General features: G+C 48.3%; 5 protein-coding genes across 5 annotated transcripts; 2 read left to right on the top strand and 3 right to left on the bottom strand.

Annotated features, from left to right (window-relative positions):
* Window positions 1-220: 220 nt before the first annotated feature.
* On the bottom strand, window positions 221-1,904 carry N7446_011968 (uncharacterized protein; the record flags this gene model as incomplete). The annotated part of the gene is given in 4 exon segments (XM_058520710.1): window positions 221-520; window positions 576-727; window positions 778-1,757; window positions 1,777-1,904. The coding sequence occupies 4 exon segments, from the start codon at window positions 1,902-1,904 to the stop codon at window positions 221-223; spliced, it is 1,560 nt and encodes a 519-aa protein (XP_058366996.1).
* A 2,449-nt stretch (window positions 1,905-4,353) lies between these two features.
* Window positions 4,354-5,116, top strand: N7446_011967 (uncharacterized protein; the record flags this gene model as incomplete). Its single annotated transcript, XM_058520709.1, has 3 exons — window positions 4,354-4,411; window positions 4,479-4,684; window positions 4,730-5,116. The coding sequence occupies 3 exons, from the start codon at window positions 4,354-4,356 to the stop codon at window positions 5,114-5,116; spliced, it is 651 nt and encodes a 216-aa protein (XP_058366995.1).
* Window positions 5,117-7,105: 1,989 nt separating this feature from the next.
* N7446_011966 (protein kinase) lies at window positions 7,106-8,668 on the bottom strand (the record flags this gene model as incomplete). Its single annotated transcript, XM_058520708.1, has 4 exons — window positions 7,106-7,284; window positions 7,348-7,588; window positions 7,648-7,959; window positions 8,003-8,668. The coding sequence occupies 4 exons, from the start codon at window positions 8,666-8,668 to the stop codon at window positions 7,106-7,108; spliced, it is 1,398 nt and encodes a 465-aa protein (XP_058366994.1).
* A 2,190-nt stretch (window positions 8,669-10,858) lies between these two features.
* N7446_011965 (DUF3176 domain-containing protein) lies at window positions 10,859-12,798 on the top strand (the record flags this gene model as incomplete). The annotated part of the gene is made up of 2 exons (XM_058520707.1): window positions 10,859-11,954; window positions 12,029-12,798. The coding sequence occupies 2 exons, from the start codon at window positions 10,859-10,861 to the stop codon at window positions 12,796-12,798; spliced, it is 1,866 nt and encodes a 621-aa protein (XP_058366993.1).
* Window positions 12,799-13,460: 662 nt separating this feature from the next.
* Window positions 13,461-13,652, bottom strand: N7446_011964 (uncharacterized protein; the record flags this gene model as incomplete). Its single annotated transcript, XM_058520706.1, has 1 exon — window positions 13,461-13,652. One exon carries the CDS (start codon window positions 13,650-13,652, stop codon window positions 13,461-13,463), a length of 192 nt encoding a protein of 63 aa, XP_058366992.1.
* Between the last annotated feature and the right edge of the window lie 6,527 nt (window positions 13,653-20,179).

Genomic DNA, 20,179 nt, shown 5'->3' with positions numbered 1-20,179 from the left:
GACAGCGGGTTGATTACGAAATGAGGATTGTGTGTCAGGTTGGGCTTCCACGGTCGCAGCAGATCTTCCAAGCTAGGATGTACAAGTTGCTCGCACTGATCTCGATCAGTGGTCAGTGACGGATCAACTACGCATATTCCAATCTGGTTTACTATGGCCTTGGTTCACTGTGCAGAGTGCGCGAGGTCCGCCTTGCTCTTGTGAATGTTATGCGCTACTGCTAGTCAGGGCTTGCTGGTGCGGCTTTGACTTTTCCCTGCCCTAGCCTGTAGAGCCATAGGAGGAGCGTTACGCCGACAATCAGAAAATCGAAAACGTTTGCACCACCAAAGATGATGGCATAATACCTCCATGACGAAGAGTCCGGAAATGAACATTTGGTAACCACGATTGCCCACGGTAGCATCCACAGAAAATTGGAGGCCACGGCTCGGTAGAGATACCATCGCGGTGATGCAGCAAGTAGGGCGGCTGCCAGTTGATAGCCAAGCCCATAAAAGATATAGGTCCAGTCCACGACCTGTATGCATAAATGATTGGTACCCTTTGGCAAGCGCTCGTGGTAGAAAACCTACCTTCCACATTGTCTGCGCAGTTCTCGCTACGTCTGCGGAACGAGATAGATAGAACGCAAACGCACTGATCCCCCGTGCAGAAAGCGAGGCGAAGAGCACCGTCTCAAAGAAGAGTGCAATCGAACCAGACAACAGAGCGGGTCGCAGGATCCCTGAATGTCTGTTAGTACCAGTTCCGAGACGGCATTTCACGATCCCATACGTAGAACTTCCCGATAGGATGCTTTGGGGTATTCGGCATCTTTGAAGGCTCGAAAACGACCCCAGTTGTGACCAACAAACGCGAGTGTAGATGCTTCGAGTGCTTGTACAGGGACCATTACGAGACCCCAGCGGATTGTATTAAAGATACCCCAGGCAGTAGCATAAGTTTCACCGAGTTGTACAATCTCATGCACCATCCAGAGATAGATGGCGTTCCTGATAGCGGATTCCGTAAATGTGTAGATGCTTGGTCGAACCAACGTCTTAAGTGCCGCGATGGTCACTTCAAAACCGTGTCGCTCGGCGGCCTCACTCATGCGATACTTGACAACATAGGCGAAATATATTATCCCTGCGAGAGCAGAAAAGCAATCACAAACAAGCCTAATAATTGCCTGTTGAACAACAGTTGGCCTGGTGTGTCCGACGTGGAACCTGGAGATTATAAGCAGGTCCAGTAATATGTTGATAACAAATTTGCTCGAGCTTATGATCAGCGGTACATCAGGGTTGTCCAGTGCTCGTGTGGATGATGATAGGGCAGCCTCCACCGCCGAGGTCAGGAATTGAACGGAAGACAGTCGCACGTATGTGATGGAGGCTTGCCGAACCTTTGCTGGAACGAATGCGGATGCCAGGCTCTGCGGATAAGAGAGAAATATGACCATCACGACGAAGCCCTGCGCGACCGTAGCTGTAATCATCGTGCACGCAAGGTTCAAGCGCGAGCGCATGGTCCGAGTTGCATTATCCCCAATCAGCAACCAGGCAGAGCGAGGGAATCCTTCATTCAAAACCTCGACGATTACTCCAATGTAGGTGTATACATCGGTCGTCACCACTTGGTTGGAATCGATCTGGGCTACCCATAACTTGCTGAGAGTACTATACAACGCTGGTAGAATAAAGGCGCCTAGATTGAAGAGTACGGAACCCCAATAACCGTAGAAAACGTTATTCGTCAGGTTTATTGGCCCGCTGGGACCTATTTACTTACGTTTCGCGGCTCCAGAACCTATGACTCGCGGGGCGATGAGCATCTGGCCTGTTAGGTTCGCTCCCACTGTCCGTATGTGAAGCCTCTGTGACAGAGGGCGTCTTTGCCAATGTGATGTCTGTTTCCATCGTTGGTAGAAGTCAATAGCCAAACTGGTAGTAAACGTAAGCCCTTGCTTGCTAGGGTGCTAAGACAGGGACTATGAGATCGAACAGGGACATGTTCTTTTAACTCGATTGGAAAGCTGCGTCAAGCAACGTAAGATTTATAGAAATCTGGCCGAGTGGACGACTTCAAAGCGGGGTCCTACTGCGACTCCGCAGTTGAGCTGCTTCGAGGGGTCTCGGAAGGCAGTCTCCTAACTACTAGAGGTTCAACAAAATGTTCCCTCTTAATAAGGAAGGAGAAGAATCGTTAATAAAATGGGCGCAATCATTGTAGGATAACTTAAAGACATCACTCAACTGGCTAGCTATAGTCGACTTTTTCTTGTCTATAAAGGAACAACTTCCGAGTCTGTAGCAGCTTGAAAATAACACTACGCGAAGCTGTTGATGCTTCGTCAATCGTGAAATTCAACCAACGCCTATTGCATAACAGCCGATTACATGCAAGAGCTCTTTACCTTGTAAGGCATAAATACCTGAAATATCCTGCTTACGACTGCTTCGCTCCGGTCAAGGACTGCATAACCCATACCTAGAAGCCAGGGAAGCGGAACCGGCCCAGGACAATGACCCAGACCGAAAAGGAGCGGGCCTCCGCGCCTAACGGGCCCAGTCCTCAAGCAGAGATCACAGCAAACGGCTACCGCATCATTATCGCCTACAGGCAACAACGACTTCCGAGGTTCATTGACTACATTACCCCAGTCGTCACTTCAAGGCACGAGGTCAGCCCTTAACAGGGAGGTACATAGGTACCTTCCACGACGTACGCGGTGGCGGCCTTCACTCACGATGCCGAACTCGCGGTCCATCCGATCACCACAGCGAAGACGGACAAACAACACGCGCTCCGGTGGCTCGGAGTACACGTTGGGCAAGAAAGCAAATTGCGATGCTACGTTTAAGCCCGCGCGGCCGAGCCTACGCTGTTTCCAAACACATTAGGGGCGTCGTTAGGACGGGGGACTGGTTGCTAGCTTTTCCCCCATCCAAAACCCCCCAACCCCAAAAGAGGCAGTCATTACTGCGACATATCATCCTCTCACTTTTGTAAGGGACTGAGATCGGTTACAGGGCTCGTGAAATCGGAGGGTCACTTAGGACCGACCGATCTCAGGCATCGATAAAGAACCAACGGCGGAGGTCTTCACTGCCTGGTGGGCCGCCCTTTCGCGGACACAGTCTTCTCCGACGGCTCAGGGTAACGAGAGGACGGCGTTCGGTATGTGAGATATTGTTACGCCGTATACGAAAGCGTGCGCTATATCGCCTGCGGGAAGACGCAATCAACACCCGTTCCCATGTTTTCAATGCCGAGACGGTGAGCGCCTGGTGCGGGCTGAGGTATACCATCTCCCTTGACAGCAGCTGGGTGATCTGGTACCCGAGAGGAAAGGCATTTTCTACCTCGCGGTGTACATCCTCGCATGTCACGCTGTTCTACTGTAGCGTGACGTGCTCGTCCAGCGGTCCCTCGCCACACCGAAACCGAGAACAACGACGTGCCGGACAAACTCGCAGACAAAGGTGCCCGCCGGCGACCCCAAACGTGGTGCATCCCGATATCCCAAGGGAGGTGATAGGAACGCAGGGTTCCGCACACACTCCGCCTGTAGCAAAATGGTACCAGTACAGTCCGACGGACGCCGGCCCTAAGCCGCTCTCCAAGGCTGCAGACTTCGTCTATATAGACATCGGTGGAGGTGACAACATCAAACCAGAACTGACCTCCGAGGCCAGGTATTGGCTCCTCATGGCCGATAAGATTGACAGCTGGGCCGACATGGGAATTTTGTCGCACCAAAGATGAGCCCAAAGCCACTGTCCAAAAGTATCTTGCCCGATATAAAAAGGACCACATGGTTTGAATACAATAGCTAGTATCAGTCGAATGAGCTAGCGGGATCTCTGCCATCCACTTCCCTATCGGCGGCGAGTTCATCTCAACAATATCACCGGATCTGCACCGATCGGAGCATCGTTTGACACTATTGGCTCACGAGCAGCACGGGAAAGTTGAAAAGCTGATTCGCATCGTCGTCGGAAGAATGTGATACCTCGTCGCACACTCGAACCTTGCTGCTTTCTTATGGGCTATGAGGGCAGAAACTGGACCATATAGCATGGAAGACATCTCACTAATGGACCGCCAATCCGCCTTACGAACTCACTACGATCCACAAGCTCTTCCCAGCACGTTCCTATGGCGCCAACCTCGCCGGCAGAAGTCTGCATTTTATACCAGATGCCGTCGTGAAGAAGGATCCGATGGGGATCTGTGTAACAATGGTGATCTCCTCGATCATCGATATCTGCTTTCTCATATATCAAATGACGTCCAAACTGAGCATGGCAGTCATGAGAATCAAGGCACTTCTCATCGCGAAGATAACTTGATGTTGAACTCCAAATGGTTATGAAGCCTAGTCCGACGCTGAATTTGACACTTCAGCTGATTCTCCTAAACTGTTTGCGATGCAGAATGAGGAGATGAGCGTTGAGCTCACTACTGAGGTCCTGCCACTATATATCCAGTTCTCAGCTTCTTCTTCTTCTTCTTCTTCTTCTCCTCCGCAGAGAGCTTCGAACCTCACAGAGGACCTTTGATCGAAGAGCGGGCTACAATCGTGCGCCCGTATCCCCACCCAAGGAGCGGACTCGATGCCCATGCCGGGGGTGGAAGTGGCCAAGACGATCAGACGGGAAAGGTGATGTGGGATCCACTCGCCGGCGGAGGATCGGTCAATGATGGCTTGCCCTTCGCAACCACTACCCTTTAGTCGTAGGCCGACGAAGGTGGCAAGCCATACATTGACCATGCGCAGGGGCGCTCTGAATCCTCTGGATCTTCTGCAACAAACCCAGGCCCTTCGGGTCCAGGCTTCCCGGTAAACCTCCCAAACGGCCGAGCGATCGCTTTGCCGACCAGCCGGGAACGAAGCGGTCAAACTATGCCTTTGACCTCATCGACTGAGAGACCAGGAGCGATCTCCCTCGACCAGCCGCAGACGACCCGAGCTACGAAAAACGGACCTTTGTTTATCTCGGTCGGTACCTCTCTGTGGGCTAGCGTTGATAACGGTATTCACTACTCCTCAGTCAACTGGAGCCTTCTCCAGGGAATAATGTCCACCGTACTTCGGAGCAATCGAGCCGAGAACGTCGTTCTCTAGTATAAGAAGCTTATGCAGTCGAAATGGGATGACAGGTTTCAATGCAGGTCACTACCTTGTTTCGCACCTGTGGAACCCTGAACCCGTCCGTCGTGATACCCACCCAACCCGAGAACCCGACGGCCCAGGTACAACGTGGTGTCTTGGGATTTGTGCCTCGTGTGAGACCGGCGCTTCCCGGGACTAAAACGCCGTATTTCAGTGTGCTCGCCTATCGGGATTAATACATTATACTACGGAAGCACAGTATCGCGTCATCCTTCTTTAGCTCGCGTTATTACAACGATCGATCAGCTCTGTCAGGACATTTCGGAGGTCGGATTAAATGACGGTAAACGAGACGAGCCGACCCCCGGTAAGATCACTCACGAGCAGCACGACCATTTTAGCAAGGTCCTCTCGAACTCCAAGCTCGCCGACTAGGTTTTATCGTTTTCTCGAGTGCTCAAACCGACAAGAAGGCCCGCCAGCCGTGGCCGCGACATCCGCTGTGGAAATGATGGTGTGACAATGGCCGCAAGGATGATTAAGACACCCACGAAGCCTAATGACGATGATGAAGACGAGGAGAGACGATACAAACACGGCGATGAAAGCCATCTCAAGGGCAAGGTAACTAGCTATAGGCGAAGGAATGCCATGAAGCCGATGGGCAAAATTTCGACGATTGATGCAGCTTCTGTGGCCGTGGGCCTCCCTGCTAGGCACTGCATGCCAATAAGGCTCGAATGTGAGGTGCTATGCGCTTGCCCCAAGAGAAGTTCATGTTCGAACCGCATAGGAAGAGATCCTGAAACTGAATGTCCCTAGCCGTGACTATGGCATATTCAAAGTCTATGTCTAGTAGACTTGTCCTACAGGCCTACAACACATCCACAACAGTACAATTGGTCCTGACTTGGCAATACAGGGCCAAGCTGCGCTACGCACAAGCCGAACTTACCTATTACTACAAGCCATTTTCTGGCTAGTGTAGTTTTAAACAACACTGCAGAGTAAATATAACGTAGGGAAAGGTTGTTCTAGGAATTATTTTACGACATCCGACAAATTTGGAAGCACGGCATGTGAATTGCAATCGACTGCAATTTCCTGCAAGCCTACGGTCAGATGAATGTCCTTTTGCCAATTAGAATAGTTCCTTCAAGGCAAATGCATAGGGGAACACGTTTCAAGTTCTTGTTGATGGGCAAGAAGCGTTGTGCAATCAGACGGAAGCTGATGAGACCTCGTATGCATCGCGTACCTCCGCCGCGCCCCTTCAGAAGCGTTTGTTAATCTAAAAGGCCAGGTTCGCATCTTGAAAGAGGTGGGTTTTGATCTATTTATTTGTGAGACACGACTCAGCTTACTTTCTTTCTACGGTTGATCCCGATCCGAACTTGATGAATTCATTTGTCAGGATGGACCTTTTGCAACATCGAAGCTATCAACTTGAGATGCTGGATTTGAGAATGAAAGAGAACATTATCCCTATATACTTATGAGCCTTCTCAAAACATTCCGTGATGGAAAATACTGACCATTTGTCCAGATGGGTACTGGAAGCGGCAGGACATACATGTAATTTTTCCCGTTAAGTTACCTAGTGATTTACTTGGTCATATATTAATACAAATATATCGGATAGAATCGTGTCCAGCACCCTACTAATCATCCCACCTCCATATAAGATTATTGATATAGACCCACATTTATCTGCTCCTTTCGGTAATATATGTTGTTACATCGAAATTTGGCGGTTTGCCTCCAAGCGTAGATAGACTGTCGGCATACGAGTCTTCGGAGGTCGAATCCCACTTCCAGTGAAGTTTGATGAGAGCCAACAAAGGGCTGTCTCTGGTGCGATCCGGTCCGGATCAGCACGGACATTGATCCTGAAATGAGATGCTCAAATTGAAATATGATACACTGAGTTGAGATTACTGGATAATATGCACCACAATATCATACAAAGAGTTGAGATTTAGGCAACTATTCACTTCGCCGTTATTCAAGCTTCAAGAATGGATGCTCTAGCAGTTCGCGAGCAGTTGCTCTTGCCTCTGGATCCCAGGTAAGCATCTTCTTTGCGAACGATAAGAGTTCAGTTCTGTCTTTTTCTTCCAGTAGGGGTAGCGTATCTTCGATCTTTCGGTCGGGTATTAGATGTTCATGGAGAAATTTGCCTATCGGGAATACGAATCAGTAAACGCCAGCCAGGGCAGTGTTGAAACAAGGATTTCAAGTACCATCATCGTCGAAAAATGGACCTCCGAACATCTCCATTGCATTTTCACATAGCTCGCCCCCGTAGATTTTTATCTTCTGCGGCCACTTTAACAAGAGTGTGGAGTGGGATGCTTCAATAAACCCTGGAGGAGGCGGACCTAGCAAGGCGATCATTTCTGCAAGATGGGCTTTCGAATCGTAATTTCCATTCGAATCTTGAGCTTGCTGAAAAAGCTCTGTATCCTGAGCCATATCCCAAATCTAGCCTGGGTTAGACGTTTGCAAATTTTATGTGCTAAACTCAAAGGTAGTGAACGCACCAAAGTTCCAAGACTCCAAATATCTGCACTCCTGTTCCAAGGAAACCCAAGCGTGACCTCTGGTGCACGGTAATGATTCGGTTGAATCGGAAAAAGCCCCCGTCCAGTCTCACCATGGAGCTGCAAAGACGACCCGAAATCAACAATATGCGGGGTCATACTCATCCACGAGGGTCTTAGATCCCCAAAATCACTGTCATGGCGAAAGACGTGTCGACCAACAGCATCGATTTTGTATTCAGCTGGCTTCTCTAAACGCTGATTCAGAAATCCAGACAGCACCTCGCCATCTTCGAAGGGCATCATGATGTGCTCGAGTTTTAGATCTGCACATTGTTAGCCGGAAAGCAAAGACAAAATCATTCAATTCGAAAATAAAGTACTTCCCTGAATGAACAACACCACAAGCGGTGTGGAGACAGTCCAAGGCTTTCAGCAGGACAAGAAGATATACTTTAAGAAGCGGAAATGGAATAACCGAGTCTTCAAACCGTCTCTGAAAGCGCCAGAGAGGCTCCCTCATAGGTGGATAAGCCAAACAGAGATGTTTACCCCTTGGCCCTTCCACTTCGAAATACTCCAAGTGTGTTCGTAGAAGTGCACGCCCACCATGCGACGAGCCAGACTTTGCGATATGCTTTTCTATTTCGAGCTCGCGCTCAGATACAGCACCCTCGCAGTTGTTGATTTTCAATGCTGCCACGAACTCGCCATCGCTGAAGTCGCTGGTGATCTTTAGCACACAAGCCAGCGATAAGATTGTGACAGTTACATACATCTTCCGCATATCACGGGCAAGCCATGTTGTTGAGGAGCTACCGTAGCCAATTTTGACCAGGATCTGGAAGCGCTCGGCGAGAACCTCACCAGGTTTTGCGGGGTAGAATCGGTTCTCCTCGTACCATGGCACGCGTTCCTCATCAAGCAGGTGGGAGGTTGAAATGAGCTTTGGGGGTGGGAGGGCGAATGGCTGCTTATGGTGTGAGGAGAATGTCCGCCTTGCGATGTGTAAGCGCCGCATTTTACGCGTTTTTGGACGCGATCTCCCGCCAAAATCTCCCGTCAAACAAGGGTGGTCGATTGCTATCACGGAAAAGCGACATATATCCCGCAAGAGAAATGAGGAATTCAGGATGAATTGCTGTTGTACTTGAACTTGGTAATATTCGACACGAAACCACCCCCTATGAGGCTGAGAACGCGGAATGTCAATAGCCAAGGGGCAGCACAATACAGGCACAATACAGGCTGATCAGATGAGTCATCTCTACTACGACCAGGGGAAGCAAACAGATCATTCAACGTCCCAGTCGACCTAATTTGTAAAGGCAGCTTCCTAGGTGGCAAGCAAACTTTTCGATCAAGCTACCTAGAAAGGCCGTCACACTGTCCGCGCCAAGTAGATAGATAGCGTGGCGGAGGCTGCCACATCAGTAGGGGTTGGAGCGTTCTCCGACGTGCGTTATGAAGTAAGATATATAGTCGACGTGATGTTGGCTTATCTTTATAAGGATTCATAATTCATGGAAGATCAATGTTAGCTTGCTGGGAGAGCCGGGTAGTTTGATGGCAACAAATCAGACGCGTACACAATCCATAGGCTCTGGTAAAAAGCATCTTTCTTTGCGGAGCTCATTGGCCCATTTCCGCAATTCATCCCGTTCCTTGCGATATTCAATCCCGACAGGGACAATCGAATCGATTGTCATTCAAGAACAGTGGCAGTTGTGGTGGATCGTATCACTCGCAAAGTTGCCATTTGGATATACGATCAGCAAGAGACCTATCTATGTAGGCGGCGTTGGAATTGGAACTGAAGGAAATGCTATACTAATTTCCTGGGTTACAAATCGGCGGTTCTGGTGGTTTCATGTAGCCAAAATTTGTGAGTCGGTCTTGTATTCAGAAGGAATTCCAGTCGAAGCGATATTCTTATTTCGGAGCCTCTGGAGAGTTATGATATGGAAGTTTTGCTAGTACTCCCGCAATGGGCAAGGTGTTGACGCTCGAATTTAAATCTAGTCTGTCACGACCCGTACTGTATCCGGCCAATTGGATATATCAATGACTCCGTATTCATTACCCCTTATTTCCTGCTATTTATTGGGCAATTTCTAATAACGTATGGGTCCTCGGATATATCACATACCCGAAGCCATTCGGATCATCTACAGACCCGGTTTCATGCAGTATTCGTAAGGTAATGCTGACACACCCTCTTAGCGGTCTTAGTATCCCATCCTGGGCCGCTGATAGTGGCTTTTACCAACGAATATGCTCCAATTTGGGTCGGTCATCCCTTCATGACCGGGTGCTCAATGCCTACCATCCTCAATAGCTTGACGACCTGGGATGCTGCTGCCGAGAGAGCAGCTTCGTCAGGCCGTCAGTGTCCCAGGCTTCCTGAACGGTGAATTTTGAGCCTCACTTGATAAGGCCTGTGATTGTTTCCACTTTAACCTGTGAAACGCTGGGGTGCTCCACTACCCCGGGTTGTTGTGTAGAGACGCGATGGTGGTTATTGTTGTGCCAATACCTGCAGATTGAAGAGTGACCAATTGGTCAACCTGTAGGTTGCCTCGGAGTGCTAACCACTTACACTGCCGCTACCAGTGCAACGATACCGAAGAGTGCAAAAGCAACTTCACCGCTGCACGCTCATAGGTTGATTATCGGCCCACTGCCAAGGCGCTATCTGGTGGGGCCGTTTCAGTGGACTATGGGTTTGTACCCCTTAACTTTTTCGACCGTAAGAGCATAAGGGCCTGGAATACGTACCGTCTCATAACTAAACGACTATATCTTAGGCAGAATCGGAGGAAATAATGCGTTTCTGTGCCAACTTTAGCTTCATGCGGTGTCGGCAGCCCGAATCGCCGAGGATACTGCATTAATAACGAATCAGTAGACATGTTAAAGCACGCGCCTCCGACCCACTGATAGTAAAGGAATGTGGAACAGCCGTGGTAGCCGCATTGACACCCGAAATGAACTGCAGAGAAAGGAATATCATTGGGCCACAGCATTCAACCTAAAACGGGCGGTCTCTTGGCATATGCACAGAGTCAGACGTTCTGTTTACAGATTGAAACTTGATGCGGCTGATTTGCCCCTGAAATCGAATGGCACTCGAAGAAACCTATCACACGCGTTTCGTCAATTACACCCTTTTCTTAGATCTCTCGGTACTTCTCAATACTACGTCTTTAAGATGAGATATTTCGCACCACAGCAAAAGTCTCCTACCAATATCCAAGGTACAGATCGGAAAAACGAGTCCAAGAAAAATGAGACTCACAGCTCTTCAGTGCATGGCGCCGAAAATCTTTGGAAAAGGTTTTCTGTCCGGATATTTTCAGTGTCTAGCGAGCACACAAGTGAGAATGTCGCTGAACGGCTTCTAGACGACGGTCGGTCATCCCGTTGGGATGCAAAAATGCTTGACACATGGTTCTATGAGATCTGTGCTCTTTGTTTTAGTACTTTGTGTTTCGTTGCCATACTGTGTGTTTTGCGAGTTTACGACCAGAAACCTACCCCGAAGCTTTCCAACGGCCTCACTTTGAATACTGTGATCTCAGTGCTTGCAACTGCCTCCAAGTCGTCTTTGATATATGTCGTGGGAGAATCCATTGGTCAATTAAAATGGATCTTCTTCCATACAGCTTCAAACCCGCTTTCCTACATGCAGGCCTACGATAGTGCAAGCCGGGGGCCATGGGGCTCCTTGATGATCCTCTTCAAGGACAAAGGCCGCTCGCTTGTGACTATCGGCGCTCTGATCACTATTTTGGCCCTGGTGTTTGATCCGTTTGTGCAGCAGGTCCTGACATATCCTGTCAGAGAGACAATGATTCAGTCTGATTCCGTGATGACTGAAAGATCACGGAATCTTATGCCTGGAGATAACAACGTGGACTTCACAGACGCGATTAATATTGCGTTCTGGACTGATAACTTTTCGTCAAACCCAACCTGTCCGTCTGGCAATTGCACTTGGCCGCCGTTTCTGTCCGTTGATCTATGCAGAAACTGTGAAGACATCACTTTGAGCGCAGAGCTCGTGGGTTGTGAGGACGTTCCTTTCAACACAAGCCTCAATGCAAACCAATCAGTGGTGTGCAGTGTCAGCGTACCTCAGGGACGCTGGGCATCGGTTCCGTTCGGGATCTTACCCCTTTACGGAAACGATCCCTCTCTCGAAGAATCCGATTTGGCATTTGTCATGTTTCCTCCCAAAGATATTGTTTGGACAGTCGACAGGTTATTCCCGGACAGCCGCTATCTACCCAACAAAACCTATAGTGGTATCTTGAACCCACTTCATGTGGTTGCGCACGCTACATTGACACTACCCAGCAACGACAAAATTCCAATCTAGGATCTCATCCCGAGAGTGGGCTCAAGATCAGCAAAGTCACCCAGTGTGCGCTCTCGCTTTGCGCACGAACATACAACGTATCAGTATCCGGTGGAAATCCCAACATTGGCTTCTCAACACCAGATTACGGAATGTTTTCCATATCTGATCCCTTCAATCTCAATGACATATGTTGGAAACCGCATGGCATGGGTCCGCCAGTCAAAGACAACCAGTTCCAGGGGTCCTTTAAGAACGAGACCGAGTTTGCGTTCTGTCCGGCACTTATACTTCTTGACTATGACCTTCAGCTACATGGTACATCAGCATATACCTTAGAATGGCGAAATTCCGACCCTGGGTGGCTTTTTCGGCGTCTAGACCAACCCTCTTCTCCAAATATGCAGAAGATTATAACGTTGGGCTTGGAGAAGGTGACGGAGAATTTAGCGGCGTCCATCACGAAATTCGGTCGCACTATCGGCAACGAAACCGTGACTGGAATCATGGCTATAAATCAGTCTTTTGTCACTGTACACTGGCAATGGCTGACGCTTCCAGCTCTTCTGATTATTCTCGGGATTGTTCTTCTGCTTTCAACGATTCACTTCAATAAGACGAATCTCTGGGGGAATTCTTCGCTTGCTGCTCTTTATCACGGATTGGAAAGTGGCCCAGTGGCAGAAAATGATTCTCTCAGCGGGATGGAACAAACGGCAAGCAAAGTCAAGGCGAGATTAGGAATTTCTGAGACAAGCGGTGCGTTAGTACTTCAGATACAGAATCGATAAGGAGCACCGGAGGAGCATGAGCGCTCGGAACACCCGGTGGAATCGCTACCGAGGAATTGCCAGGTGGGATGGCACATGATAATTCCCCGCAGGCAAAACGAATATCCTATGGGGGTATATCCCAGTTGGCTAGAATTTCGTCAATTTCATGAGATGCCATTTCCAGATACTAGAGTAACGCCTGTCCAGACACGAGTAGCTTTTCTTTCGTGAGATCTGCACTGAATTTGGGCCAGCTCTTATGAAAAGTGATATGTGATATTTAGCCGAACAGATATAGTCGATGGTAGTTCTGCTGTGTTTCCTTCCGTTTGCAGAATATTTGCAACTAGAATTAAGAATAATAGACCATGACGTGGCCTCTGGCCTTATGTACGGATTGATTGTGTCACACGAGGTCTCTTAGGGTTGCAAACCCCATGGTGCATGCGTTCATAGAACACTTGAAGGGACGTGTATGTGACTTCATGTGCGTACTTTTAGACCACCAGAATAGTGTTAGGAGCATATTAAAGAAACATACTTTAGCAATCCACGGCTTTGATATCTCCATTGGCATTGTACTCACTGTAGCGAAGAGAAGTTGGCTGCCGCGGAAGATAACGTATGCTGCTCAGAGTTTGACGAGGTGAAAACCACATCGGAAACAAAATCTTCTACTTCTATTTGTTCATCTTGAGAATATCCTTCTGGTTGTTGTAAGGTGGCTTGCTGCTGATGTTGCTCTCCTTCCTCGCACCGGAGATAGCCCACGAATGCCTTGCCCACTCATACCACCTACCGATTCGTATGATACTCGACATTTGAACCACTACCACCACCGACCAACCCAAACGGCGCAACTGGAAGGCCATGGAAACCGACAAATTCGACAAGTTCGTGGCCAGCAACGTCCGAGGCAAGACCTGGCAGCCCTCAACTCCCCGACAGATCGATGAAGCCGTGGAACATTTCACAGAAATCATCAATTGAGCCGTCCAAGAATCCACGCCGTGGGTCAAGCTAAGCGAAAGGGCCAATTCCTCATTCACGGACGAGTGCAAACAGGCTATCAAAACAACAAGACGCCTGTTTCGGAGATACACAACCACCCACGACGAGGATGACTGGGAGGAATACAAGTCTACCAGGAACCAGAACGGTCGAGTGATCAAGAAAGCGCTACGGACCGGCTTCCGTGAATTCGCCAAGGAAGCTATCAGCTAGGGACCTCAGGGTCTCTGGCGTATGGCTAAATGGGCGAGTAATCGAGGTCGAGAACCAGGCAGTGCCATGCCGCCGTTGAATACGGGAAAGGGCATTGCTGACTCGACCGAAAAGAAGTGGAAGCATTGCGAAATGTCTTCTTCCTAGCACCGCCAACAGCTGATCTCACAGATACCACTGGGATTCAGCGTGAGAACCAGATCCTATTCCCGCCTATTACCGAGCAGGATTGGCCGATGCAATAAGACACGTACCTCCGAATATGGCTCCTGGGCCGGACGGCATTCCCAAATATGGTGTGGAGGTTGCTTGCGGTTGAATCAACATCCCAGCGGGTCTTCATTTCCACGATACTCATATTCAACGCATGTCTACGAATCGACCACAACTCCCGCCATTTCAAACCTCAATAACGATAACGTTGAGGAAAACTGGACCACGAGACTACCGCTTGCCAAAGGCGTACAGACCGGTTGCGCTGCTTAATACGCTCGGGAAGATCCTGGAAGCAATCATTGCTACTTGGATTGCCTGGGCTGTTGAGGACTACTGCCTGATACTCACCTCAGTCGCAGGAAGGGCGTCTCCGTGGACCATGCAAACCAACCGATGCACGATCGCGTACACACCGCATGAGGGCAGGGTCAAAAGTAAGCATGCTATTTCTCGACGTAGCTGGCGCTTACGACAATGTCTCTCGTGAGCGTCTCCTCAATAATATGCGGCAAATGAGGCTGGGTGAACTGGCTCCATGGACTCGGGTCTTTCTATGGCCGTAGTACGAGTATACGTGATGCATTCCCACTCCAACTGGGATTCCGCAGGTTTCTCCGATTTCATCTATCCCTTTCTTGCTATTAAATGCACCATTAGTCAAGAACTGCTCACTGCTTCCGGGCTACCGCCAGGCCGAAGCTTTTGGATGGGTGGACGATGTCTGTATTTTGAGACAGCTATGAAGAAAACGTCTGGCTTATTGAAATAGCTCTCGGAAGAGCTGACCAGTAGGCCGTGGGGCGTATCACTGATGTCCAGGCGTAAGATCTATCAAGCTGTCGTGATACCGCAAGCTCTATGGGGTATATCGGCTTGGTACCGCCCGGCAGCGCGTGCATTGCCAGCATGGGAAATGGCGAGGCTGGTTAATAAATTCGTAAAGCTACAAAACCGTGCGGCGATATTGATCAGTGGTGCCTTTAAGAGCATTCCCACTGCGGCCCTGGACATTTGAACTCTTTCTCACACCGATGAAACTGCGACTACAACGAACCATCGAAGAAACTGCGATCAGAATTCTTACTGGCCCTCAATGGGCCTGTCCCCGATCCGCGAAGGCGACAAGGAAGCCAACCGAGCGGTGCATTGGCTACTGGATACTTGTTTGGAATAAAGGGCCGCTCAAATTGGACAACAAGAGTGCGGAGAACGACTATCGGCCATGCAACAATAATCAGCCTCACTTGCCAGTCTTCAGTCTGTATCATTCCACTCTGACTTATAGGCATCCTTTTGCCTCTGGCCCTTACTTGTTCGACCATGCTTCTTCCGGCTGTAGGACTCGAATGCATCCTGGAAAGCCAACATCAACTGAATAGCTTTCTACACTCAATTCTTATGCCTACAAAATGCTCCTCAACCTCTTCAAGGCAATGCGCACCATTGGGTCTCCGCTTTCGCTGCCATGAAGCGCACCTGATAATGACCAACAAAAATCGACACCGAAATTCTGTGGCAATTTCAACCTGTACAGACTTGACAACCAAAAGGCCGTATTCTACCTTATGCCCTCGGCGTTTCAGCTTCATATTGCAGATCTGGATTACAGTTTTTATTTATCTTATTATATTGTCTGAGTTTACCAAGTCGATGCTGTTGGATTACATATGACAGGTTTAGAATGTTGTGATTTGAGGCTCGTGCAGACTAGGACCCGAGCCGCATCATAATTAATTTTGCACTATCTATAGGAATGAACGAGCTCATTGAAAACCAGCATGGACAGTAAGATTCTTTAGTAAGCGTCTTTTTTCCCACGTGTAGAATGGAACAGATGAATTTGTAATACCAACAACAACAACCGCTGGCTATGTTATCTTTGCAATTGTGGGGGCTACCACGAGGAAAAAATATTTGATTCCTGATCGAATGATGATGGGCAAAAACAATATTGGTCAACACAGCAGTGTGTAACTGGATGATTTTTATTTTGATCCCACCGCCCAGTCAATTGCTAATGGCCATTATTAACAGTTTGTTGCTCTTACACTTCGAAATTTTATTCTTTCTTCCACCATTTTGTCCGACAAACGGGTGGTGCATAGACTCTTCACTCGCACCCAGAATGTTATTCTGACCAGTCAAATTACTACACGCGCCTGAAGGTGCCTGTGCTTTGGCATGTTTCTGGATGCATGTGGCAACTGGAATTCTATTTATTTTTGCGAATCCTTGATGATAGCAATTTCAAGTGAGAAGTTGTCCAAGGCCTGCTTGTAAGTGACACGCCAACACCTTGAGGGAGGCGTGCAGCAAATAGTTGCAGTTGCTAATCCTTGAGAGTATAATTAATACAGCGGACCCAGAAACGCACGAATTGCGATATTTCATTCGGCCACATGTTTCGTACCCCGGAACTTCCCAACGCTAGGTTGACGAGATGGCGACAGTTGCAACATACATTTCGGTTGAACGTAACAGACACTGGCCCACTCTCTGGAGACACAAACTACAGTAGGATTTGCGGATAGAGAAGTCTTTTTCATAAGTGCAATCACAAGTATACCGACTCTGAGCTGTTTCGTACACCAACCACTTGACCTGCTTCTTGTCAACTTGTTAGTCCCCAGCCCAATTCAAGTTGATGCACTGCTGTCGGTATTTATCTCGGATACTTCAAAGCGCTTGGAATTGGTCTTGACCCTGTTGGTGAGGCATGGACCATGTGATATGTAAACTTGACTCGCAGCCAGGCGGTATAGACAAGTCATTTTTGCGTCAAAGCAATATATACAGTTCCCGGATACGAACCACCGAGATCGGCGGTGGTAGAAGGATCATGGGCAGTAGGCCCAACGACCTAGGCCGGCTCAATGATCGCTGATCCCTGGCAGTGGGGCTTACAATCACCGGGTCAAAATAGCTGGCCAGGAGGAGACGTAAAGGCGGTGCCATTTGCAGTTAGCAGATTACCTGTTGAATCGTTGTTGGTTTTCCGATAGAAATACCTTAATTTAGAGGAGAGAGTTTACACCCCAAGAAATGGAGCGAAAGTTTCCAAGGGGATATTCAATTTTGATGCCTTAGAAACAACACCTTTCTGCTCTTGAGAAGCCTTATCCAACAAGTATCTCAATATTTACTTGTCTGTATAGTCTAAACAGCAGCGAGGTGACAGATTAAGAGAAAGCCTGAGGAATCAGCGTTCTGTGACCTGTCTGTCATCATCATCGGTTTACTCTCACCAGCCTTTTTAATCCCTGCTCAGCAAACGTTATCCTAGCAGAACGACGCTATATACTACACTGTCTCCCCCCTCCTCCTCCCCTCTCCCAAAGCTGTTGTCCGTCACAGTAGGACGTAAAAAAGAGAAAAGCTCACTCTGGCTTCAAAAGCATATGCTATGTATGGCTTCCTCCTGAATGTCCTTCAATGTCGGAATGAAAGCCAACACGGGTTCACCCTCATTGGCTCGCACCAGATATCTCAGCTCAAAGATGAGCTGCGATGGCCATAACTGCCTGCAAACATATTTCCTAGCAAGTGCAATTGAACCCCTTCATTGGAATGTAAGACATCCAACGACCGCACTGTATAATTCATTAGCATTCTTTTACGTCCGTAGCCCCAAATTAGATACGGTCCAAGCCAAGAAAACCTACCATTGCTATCCGCACACCTAGCCAGAGGCACCTGTGTCTTCTTATCTTCACCTCAGTGTCCACTTCGTAGATCGAACTGCTGTGCTCTGACCCATCTTTGAAGAAATCGTTTGGATAATATGATTGACTCCAAGTTTGGCCACATATCAGGAAATCTTCTGGAGGCTGTGGAGCTGCTCCGTCGTCCGCAGCTGGGAAAGACGCGGCTTCAATCTTCGGAAAAGCAGCATTGGGTGTGATCAGACTATTGAGGAATCTAGTGATTGCTTTCCAAGGAACTCTCACTTCCAAACTTTCCATGAAAGGGCGATAAAAGGTGATGCACCAGAGGAAAGCCAGAGAGATACGGATTGCTGGGACGGAGTCGTGGCTGTTGCCATACTGAAGAAGAACCGAGAGTGTTTGAAAAGTTAAATGGACTCCCTGGATGTCTTGTTTAGTTGGATATGCAGGTTGGTTGATCAGACAATTGCTTACACATGCTTGCTTCTGGTTGGCTAGACCCAGTTGATTTGTCTGGGGAGTATGCCCACTCTGGCTTTGGGAAGATACCATAGCCATGAATGCAGGGTCGCCGTAATTAAATACAGACGCCAAATTGCAGGACATGATATACACCGTGTGTTGTCCTTGGTGACCATGGTGTCGCATGTCCAATGGTAAGAGAGACAAGAAGCCATTTGTCAGAGTCATAAACCGCTCAATGGATTCACCAGCAAGTAGCACGCAATGTGCAGCGATGAAGGAAGTGATCATGGTATTTTTCCGAGGTGCCGAATTAGCCCAGTCTTCGAAGAAACGGCTAAATGTCGCCCGGGTGTGTGGAAATGGCTGCACGCTGATCAATGCTTTGGTAAGATAAAAGAGTGTCCGAAGGGGATCAGATTGCGACAAAACCGCAAGATGATGTTGCAATTTTCCGCTACCGGGATTTCGGTCCACAGCTTTTTGGTACCAATACTGCGATATAACTTTCCAATGTCTGCTATTCAACTTTTCCGCAAATATACCATATCGTGCCACATCACCCAGTTGTTCGAACAACGAGTCCCCAAGTGCTGAATTTGACAGAATTAACCGCCTTAGAATTGATGAGACCATTTCGATGAAGCAGAGCATGTGCTTCAAAGTCTCCGGGAGGTTCTGTTGTAGGATCTTCAATAACAAATGTATCCCATACCGCCACATCCGATCAGACATGGCGTATTTTTTAGGAATATTTCTGATACTTGGGCTGGCTGATAGATGAAGGCACATAACGAAAAATTGTTCATGCTCGCGAAGCAAATTCAAGTGTAAGGAGATAAGGCTTTGCCATCGGTCGCTAGGCAGGTGTACTGTGGATGGTGCTTGATTTTGCTCGAACCACTGGCACTTACTCTCACGTTCTACAAGCCTTGCGTATTGTTCTTCGATGGTAAGGATGAGCTTTGTTTGATCCAAATCCTTAGCGGTCAGACTCACCTCGAAATTCGGTTGACAGCGAGCGTGAACCCATTTGGCCCAAGATCTGGTTTTCGATAGAATTCCAGGAGGCACACATGGGACGAATCTGGCTGTAGCCGTTCTCGATATTTGAAGTGAATATTTGTTCTAAAGACATTTAGCTGACTGCCCACTATTCAAATCATGTAGTAAAACAAGACGCCGTACCTAAGATTCAAATTTTGCCCCGGAGCGGTTATTAGATTGAGGAAAAAAGGGTTTCCTAAATGCAACCGACCGAATGGAAAAAAAAATGTGGTAGGCATTCGTCCAATGGGTTGGTGAAAAGGGAAGATCCTATTAAACCGGATTAAATCAGGGTTTGTTGTGCCCAAGTTTTTAACCCTTTCAGGGGTGCTAATTATAGGCTATGCAACGTGAAATACTAGAATTTTAGCGAATGATTGCTATAAGCGCACTTTACATTGGTATTAGGGTTACTCCTAGGAATATAGCCCCGGTCATACACTCAAGTGGAGCTTTTCTAGGGGAAATCCGGCTAACCCCGCCTGGCCAGAACCTAGATCCTTGGTCATTGCATTAGTGGTCAGGCACATGTCATATTGGTGCAGATCAGTTTCAAATTGCGACTGATAGTTCGGCACTAGCACCAGCTTGGTCCGTACCAGTATTGGGAACTTCATCTGGTTATTTTCTGTATTTGGACTGTACTCCAAAGAGATGCCAGTTGTAAAGCCTACTTACGTGGACTTACTTGTATTTTTGAGATTGGTTTATAATGACGCTTAAGCTAATGTATAGAAAATGAGGATCGTTGTCTAAGGGGTACAGCTGTACAGTGCTATCGGTCA

This window comes from Penicillium canescens (assembly GCF_028828765.1).
Source record: "Penicillium canescens strain IBT 15451 chromosome Unknown utg000009l_segment0_segment0, whole genome shotgun sequence".
NCBI lineage: Eukaryota > Fungi > Ascomycota > Eurotiomycetes > Eurotiales > Aspergillaceae > Penicillium > Penicillium canescens.
The sequence above is the reverse complement of the archived record's forward strand: the minus strand, read 5'-3'. Positions and strand labels throughout refer to the sequence as shown.